Source organism: Sinocyclocheilus grahami, unplaced genomic scaffold, assembly GCF_001515645.1.
Source record: "Sinocyclocheilus grahami isolate Dianchi unplaced genomic scaffold, SAMN03320097.WGS_v1.1 scaffold1042.1, whole genome shotgun sequence".
NCBI lineage: Eukaryota > Metazoa > Chordata > Actinopteri > Cypriniformes > Cyprinidae > Sinocyclocheilus > Sinocyclocheilus grahami.
In genome coordinates this window covers 196699-205401 of record NW_015506221.1, presented here as the reverse complement: position 1 = coordinate 205401, position 8703 = coordinate 196699, and the positions used below count along the sequence as shown (strand labels likewise).

General features: G+C 36.2%; 1 protein-coding gene across 2 annotated transcripts in view; it reads right to left on the bottom strand.

The window, feature by feature from the left end:
* Nucleotides 1-8338, bottom strand: part of LOC107566037 (CD276 antigen homolog) — a 13404-nt gene extending 5066 nt beyond the window's left edge. The window contains exons 1-4 of one of the 2 annotated variants that reach the window (XM_016251400.1): nucleotides 8153-8338; nucleotides 3847-3887; nucleotides 3424-3756; nucleotides 1983-2521 (exon numbers count right to left, since the gene is read on the bottom strand). In XM_016251400.1, the coding sequence (XP_016106886.1) occupies nucleotides 2325-2521; nucleotides 3424-3756; nucleotides 3847-3887; nucleotides 8153-8163 (582 nt within the window). In that variant the 5' untranslated portion in view covers nucleotides 8164-8338 and the 3' untranslated portion in view covers nucleotides 1983-2324. Of the gene's footprint in view, nucleotides 1-1982; nucleotides 2522-3423; nucleotides 3757-3846; nucleotides 3888-8152 lie in introns of those variants that run through there. The other variant, XM_016251399.1, reaches the window with a different exon arrangement.
* Between the last annotated feature and the right edge of the window lie 365 nt (nucleotides 8339-8703).

The window sequence follows — 8703 nt, the reverse complement described above, 5'->3', positions numbered from 1 at the left end:
AACACAAAGCAAGTGTGATTCACTTCACACGAGAGAGCCAGCGAGATTCAAAACTCTTTTGTTAAAGGATAAAATATGAAAGAATATAAGGAATTTAAACGCATTTACATTGAAGTACTTGTCCATGAAATATTACAAATAAAAGACATTTTCTGGCTCTATTAGTGCAGTCACAAATGAACCTTCTGAAGTTAGTTTACTATAGTTAATATACATGTTCAAGTTAATATACTTGAACATGTAAGGTCACATGTAGCCATTTTTAAAACGTTATATATTGATTCTACCGCTTATTTATATTACTTATGATCTGTATACATTAATTTTCATTTAAAATAAATGCTTTATAATAATTGCTCAAATAAAAGTGCTTGTGTGTAATGGATTAATAATAATATAGTCATGTTATAATTATATAAATCATGTGTAAATTGTAATTATCATTAAAGCCAGACAGTTTTGTTGTAATTTTATGTACTTTATAGTGACCTTTAATTTGTAGGAAGAGAAACTGGGGGACTTTTTTTTTTTTTTGCTTTAGACATGTGTCAATTTGCTCACATCTGATTGGTCCAATTTCAGTTTGAGATCTCTTACCCCATAGACGCGGGAAGTGGGGGTGCTGTACCGAATACTGAAATTTTGGTGCCGTGACAACACTAGGTACGGCCAAGCGGCAACCTCCCGGTCTCTCGCTTGAAGCCAATACGGAAGTGACTAAAACTGCAATTCATCGACTGACCGCTAGAGGCTGGCTCCAAAAGGGAGACTCCCCATGTTAAAATGCCCAACTTTACAGCAGAAAAAAATGTGTTTACAGCCTGTTACAAAATGTGCTTTTGGTCTATATATGTAACGATAAACTGAAGTCAAGTTATGACAGTGTAGAGACACAACAGCAATAACATATAAAACATCATTCAAAGAAAATATTCACTTGAGGATCAGGATCCAGATATATAAATACCCACAGATTTAGTTACTGTTCTTTTAGGTGTCAAAACATCTGCTCTTCATATTCTTAAAAATGACAATATCCAGATAAGTCACTTTAACCTTCACATGGATTTTTTTTATTACATCCATCCATCCATCAATTCATAAGTTTGGGATCAGTAATTTTGTTTTAAATGTTTTTTATTACGTTATCAATGCTGCATTTTTTAAATAAAAAAATTCAGGGGGAAAAAATGTCATATTGTGAAATATTACTACAATTTTAAATAACAGTTTTCTATTTTAATGTGCTTTAAAATATAATATTCCTGTAATGCAAAGCTTAATTTTCATCAGCCATTACTCCAGTTTTCAGTGTCACATGATCCTTCAGAAATATATATTTTAAACATTTTATTCATCAAAGAATCCTGAAAAAAGGTATCACAGGTTTAAAAATAAATAAATAAAACCATAAGCAGCACAACTGTTTGCAACATTGATAATAAATCAGCATATGAGAATGATTTCTGAAGGATCATGTGACACTGAAGACTGGAGTAATGATGCTGAAAATTCAGCTTTGCATCATAGGAATAAATTATATTTTAAAGTATATTAAATAGAAAAACATTATTTAAATAGCAATATTTCACTATTTTTATTTTTCTTCTTTTTGATCAAATAAAGGCAGGCTTGATGAGCATAAAAACTTTAAAAACATCAACAAACATCTCAAACGTTTGAACAGCAGTGTACAACTGCTCATAAAAGAAAAGAAAGTTTTACATGTCTAAAAACAAAACAAAGGTCACATCTAAAATCAAATCTGACAAAGAAACAATATCTATCAGTATTAATATCAGAAATGTGCCTGACAAAAAACAGACTGGGATTTATTATAGCATCTTGTTCATTTTTAAGACACTAAAAACTTTTAAATTTTATAATTATTATTATCTCAACCATGAGCACCATGTTTTACCTTGAGTGTAAACTGAAATAATTAAATTGGCTCATGTGTAATCAGTAAATAATGAATGAGGTTTGGTAAATGTGTAGTTCTAATGTTAACTTACAAGAAATACATAATACAAAATACATTTATTCGTTCAAACACTTGTGGTACAGAACTGTTAAGGCAGCAACATACAGAATTGACAACAAAAATGTTCCTGTTTCAAGATCTCAATAAGAATACAATAAGAACAAACAGTGCACATTGTTTTCAGCAAGAGTATATCAAGAGAGATAATCTGCAACAGAAAATGTGATTGTACGTGACATGCCACTCCTGCTTCTGATGTGAACACTCATTTGTTAGCATGGGTGCTGGAAAATACAGGCTGCTCAGATGCTGCTGACACTTGCAGTGTGCCACAGACCCTTTAGTTTGCCACTGTTCCTCCTATATATGGAGCTTGAGTTGTTATCCTGCGAATTATGAAACGGGCAATAAACACGGCAAATAATAGAATTAATATAGTGCCAACACAGATCAATAATATCGTTATCCAGTCTGATTGTGTTCCTGGTTCTTGGTTTTCTTGTTTAGTAGATTTGTTTCCTTTTTCTGCTGTTGAATCTGCAACAAAACAAATGTTCAGAGAGAGAGAGAGAGAGAGAGAGACACGCATTACTGCACTGTGATAACGGACAACAGATCTGTCTAGAATTCATACTGTAAATGAATCATACTGCATTCAGACTGGAATCCAGGCTGTTTTTAAAGGTGCTGCATGTCATTTTTTGACTGCACTAATGCATAGAAATACCATAATATTTTTGCAGATATTTAAGAAATATGCTAAGTTCACACACGTTTCTCTGAAAAACAATGCTACAGCCAGTTACTCCGCTTTGAAATGTGTGTTCCGTGTCAGAATGTCTGTTTTTGTTTTGGGCTTTGTGATTCAGCCCACTCACAGTTTATCCAATAGTATTTTGACAGCCAAGGTTGCCAATTGGTCGAAAACACAGCATAATACAGCCATGGGAGCAAACAAACTGGATCAAAGATCACAGATTCTGCCCCACCTAAAATGCCTTGGCATCCATCTAAAAAAGCTCTCTGACCAGAGGCAAATCAACTCATCAACAGTTTATCCAATAGTATTTTGACAGCCAAGGTTGCCAATTGGTCGAAAACACAGCATAATACAGCCATGGGAGCAAACAAACTGGATCAAAGATCACAGATTCTGCCCCACCTAAAATGCCTTGGCATCCATCTAAAAAAGCTCTCTGACCAGAGGCAAATCAACTCATCAACATACGTCGCCTTCCATTGCCAATTGCACTTTTTCCTGTTGCGTTTCCTCAATCTGCCAACCCACGTGAGTGTTGAGTCTGAGGAAGAGGGGATGGGAGAAACAAATCTCTCCAATATTCTTAATTTAGACTGAAGTACCCATTTCAACCGCTAGCTGTCAATGCTACATACTGCACCTTTAAAACTTCAAACATAAATTAACTATTTTTACGCACCATTAATGAACAGCCATACAGTCTCCTGTTTAGAATCAGATGAGTGCGTGATGAAGCAGCTGAACTCTCCTGAATCAGTGTGATTAAGATTGATGAGTTTGAGGGAGAAGTTTCCTCTCTCATACTCCTCAGGGAAAGTTTCAGCTCTGTTCTTGTATCGTGGGTTCTGTCGCTCTACTGAATCTTTACCTTTAATTATATCATAAACGGTTTCACTGCCTTTGTCCCTCCAAAGCACATTAATATCTTGAAGTTTAAGATCATGTTCAGCTGAAGAACACGGCAGAACAACAGAACCACCAATAAAACCCTCTATTGGGACCTGCAGACACACTGAAATCACACAAACTTTAATTGTAAACACAGTCTGGCATTTATACATGTGGTATAAAAGTAACTTTTGAATGTCGTTTTTGTGCTCACCTTTGTTTATCAACACAAAAAAGGCACAGATGAAGCAGCAACTGCAGAAAAAGAAAAAAAAATACAAGTTCCTTTAACTTCTTTAATCTCAACCAGTATCATGACATTGTTTAAGATGAGAAGAACTGATCACCAGTGATCACAACAGTTAGAAAAGCTCTCTAACTTGCTATGACATCAACACTCTTTCAACACTAAAAGCACAATGGAAAGTGACTGCTGATAATAATGCACATCAGCTTAGAACAATAATTAGTTTTTATACAATTAAAGAACAATAATGAATTTACCTGCTGGTCTACATTCAAAACGAACTGATTTGAATTTCAAATGAGACTAATGCCAAGGTCATGGGATTGTGCTGCCTTCACATGCTATCTGAAACTTCCTACTTCCCACTTCTGAAGTTGTAATTCCGAGTTTATCGTGTTCAAGTGCTTTGTTGTTGGAAAGAACAGGGGCCTGTACCATGATGGTAGGTGAACAAACTCAGAGTTACAGTATAATCCGGCTTTATTGGTACCATGATGCTGATCATCAACTTTCTTTGTCAACTCGGGCCTTGATCCTGAGTTTGGGGAGCACGTGCACATGAATGGCCAACTTTAAAGCAGAAAAAAATTTATGTTTACAGCCTGGTACAAAATGTGCTTTTGGTCTATATAGGTAATTTTGCCCTTCATGACAACTGTGAGGGGGGTGAATTTTTTTATAACTCATCCTTTCAAATTATATTAAGCCTTAAAGTTCTGCATAATTAAGGGTGTGGCCACTTGAGTGACAGGTGGACTGCCGCTCTGCTCCAGAGTGTGAAACTCGCTAGACTGTGAAACTTAATAATTATAGGTAGGACACTGGAAATCTGGCAATTAGATGTTTTAATGAAAATGATCTCAAACTTGATTTTTACCGCTATTTTGAAGTTATTGTAGGTACTCTGCCTTTGCACTGTCTGCAAAAAGTGAGATGTCACGCCAAGGCAAAAGGCAGTAGTTTCCACATTATATACAATATTTGGGTGCTGATCACCATTTCAGAATCATTATAGTAACATCTGTATAAAATCTAGTGATCATTGGCTAGGCTACAACATATAGTAATGTAATTTAAAAACAAATTCTGACCGTAACAACCAGACAAAAAGTTAAACGTGAGTGGATACCGTTTTGCAACCAATTTTTTTGCAATGTTCGCTAACATTAAAGGATGCAAGACATACTTAGCCTATTGTTTTTACATCGAACTGAATGAAAATAGCTTAACCTAAGAACGACTTGTGGATTGATGTGAACGCCAGCAGGAATAATGATCAGAATGATTGTGAATTAAACATCTCCGATGACGTTCATTGCAATGTTTTTTATCGAGTTACAAGAAAAGGTAGGAAACTGATTTAATTGCTTGTAACTGATTTGATGTGATACGCTGTCATGGCATTCGACTCCTCACACGTGCAGAAGTGGGCAGCCCTAGACTGAGAGCTGGCATCTGCATTATAAAAAGAAAAAAAAAACATTAAAGATTACTTATGATTAATTATTGTTGCCAAGTTATCTAGTCGTTGCTGGTTTACAGTGCTTTGTTATATGGAGCAATTTGTTAGATCGCGATCTATCTAATTTGTTTGTCTAAAGAAGTGCCGACAGATGTATGAAAGTACACAAGTCACACCGTAATTTAAAAGTGCAGACTTTAATGGACATTAAAACAAAGGCAGAATACCGTACAGTAATATTGACGAACGGCTAAACAAATGCAGAGCACCGTAACTTAATTTGAGCGATCTAAAACTAAGTCAAAGTGCGGTAACTGACGATACTGTGTTCTGCCTTGGTTTCTCCTGGGCTTTTCTCCAAGATACTTATACACATGATAAAGGAGGCCATATATATCCCAAAATTATCAATAACTAATTTCAACCAAAAACGAAGTTATGGTGTTTTGTCTTTGCACGGCAGCACTGCTGTCACCATTGACGGACGTGGTTTCAGCAACTAGCGCCTCAGCTTCACCCACGTCCCACCTTTTTGCCCATTTTCGATTATCCGTGAGTAACGCGCTGCCAAGATGGTGGCGGTCGGCTCCGCCCACTTTAGGCTTAAAAAATGCTCTTCTGAACCCTACGAGTGACGTCACGGACACTAAGTCCATGTATTTTTACAGTCAATGGGTACGGCCCATTCATGAGTTCACTTTTGCCTGTTTCTTGGTGAAATCTTTTTTTAAGCCGATTTTCAACTGGCTGATGATTCCTGAATCTAGGTCAAATAAATGCCATTTTCAGTGTGTTAAATACATACAATATGCATCAAATAGTTATTTATATATGTAAACATACATGACTGTATGACTAAAATGCCAGGAGAAAGCAATGCAGATGTTGTGGGAAAAACAAATAAAACATTACAGTACTACAACGGTTTATTTCTACACCATATTTAAAGTTAGGCCACACCCAACAGAAACTCTGGTATCAAAATAATCTGTTTCCCAGTTGTAAATACAACTTGAAATGACGTTCATGTCCAATTTCCGACAAGGAAACCCGTGAAAGCAGCATTGATTCTCGCATAATCAAGATGCCCCACCCACCTTTAATATTTCTCTTAACCACAGACATGGTTTCTACAGGTTTATGAAGCTAATTTTAATACTTTTATAAGACTAAGATTAAATTTTGATTGTGTCACGTGACTCCTTTGGCCTGTTGCATGAAGCCAGCTGAACAAGCAGTTTCAGAGTAGGTTTAGAGTTGACAAAACCAAACAAATCCAACCTGGTTTAGATCAGGTTCAGCGGGCTCAGAAAGCTCGATATAAACGTTCTGTCAACTCCAGGGTTGCTCCAGAGTTTGTGATTTAACTCTAGAGCGCGTGCAGCTGAAAGTGTGACAAGTGCAGCAAACAGCCAATCACACAGAACATGGAGATCATCGGTTTGATTCACTTCTCGCGAGTCGGTGCAATTCACTGCTCTGTTGAAGATTAAGATATGTCATCGTTATTAAAAATATGTATTTAAATGCATTTACAAGGCAGAAATAAACACTGCTGCTGCAGCTAAATTTTGAGAAGGCAAACTGCTTTAATTTGAAGCGAGAAATAAGGGGGGGGGGGTGGCTTATTGCGTTAGATTCATGTCACTTTGTTCACAGTTTATTGGTCCAGTTTGTGTTTGCGATCTCTAACCTAGAATAAAACCTGCTCAATTGCAGGGGAGCCCTAAGTTACCATGGCGACGAAACCCGCTCAAAACCAACCCACCTTCTTGATCCTGACAACTCCGAGTTTGCTCAAACTAAACGTGACCTTACCTGAAACCCCGAAACCGGCAACAGGCCTCTTGTCACATTCAGTGAAAAACTGTTTGTCACTAAAGTACAAATAAAGTAATGAAACCCTGTTTAGACTTAAGACTTAGTTATTTTAATTAAAAATATCTTAATATTTCAATATTATTTTTATTTTGATGTGGAAAATTAAAGTGATAGGATTAGGGTAAGATCATGCCCCTCTCACAACTGTGGCAAAGTGTTGCTTCTGTTTTTATTGTTTACTATAATAATTATAATAATTCATGGAGTTATTATTCAATAAAATTTTCATCATTCATTATAACCTAAATACCATTTGAGTGAAATTATTCAATCTGGATTAATAGTCTATTGCTATTTTGCTATCCTTTCAGTTAAAAAGATTTATATAATAAACATTAAATATGATTCAGGTTAACTAGATTATATTTGTCACTAACTTGTCAAAATGCTTCAGTTTAAAACTTAAATCTTTACAATTTATGTTAATAATATACTGGCTGTTGCAGTATTATCCTGTAGATGCTAAACTCTGATTATGTTTCAGCAGAAAATGTTGTTGTTAAGCATGTTCACCCATCCTCCCCTACTGGTAAAATCTTCAATATTTTGAAAGCACTTTAAGACTCAACCAGTCAAACTGACATTAAAACAACAACAACAACAACAAAAACTAATCGCACATGCACCGGGACACAAAGGCCATAAAACATGCTAATTCTAAAGGCTAGATCTGCTACAGCTATTTCTTTGAGCATTAATCACTCGTTAACTAATCAGACCACGAATAATGCATTAATGACGATGAAAATGTTTGTTTACTAATGTTAGTTTGAGCGAGAGCCCAAAACAAACCAGGTCAAATGCACATGCAAGCCTGCAAACTTTATCACTTTTTTTCACGTATCGCGGCAGATGTGAAGTGAAATGTGTGGGAAGTAGCCTACAAATCGTTTTGAAGAAATAGAATATCACTAAAAAACATAAACATACCCGATGATCATGGTGCCCCGATATAAATAATGGATATTTTACATAATATTTCTAAAATGCTACTTGTAGGAAAACTGAAAGTATGTGCTGAGTGTTGCGCAGACCGAAAGGTTTATGACATCAAACTATCGCGAGAGTGAGTCGAAAGCATATAGTGTGGTCTGCTGTATAGGCCGTGTAGGTCTGTTTAGGTCTCGCGGTACTTTGGTACGCAAATCTTCTTCTTCCTGTTATAGAATTTGCGGCAGGCTAGACGCATCACTGGCGTATTACTGCCCTCCTCAGGTCGTCTGGATACTCCGCTTAACACTTAAAGGGATAGTTCACCCAAAAATGAAATTTGATGTTTATCTGCTTACCCCCAGGGCATCCAAGATGTAGGTGACTTTGTTTCTTCAGTAGAACACAAATTATGATTTTTAACTCCCAACTGTTGCAGTCTATCAGTCGTATAATCCATGGCAATGGTAACAAAGTCTATGAGATTAAAAACATGCACAGACAAATCCAAATTAAACCCTGCGGCTCGTGACGACACATTGATGTCCTAA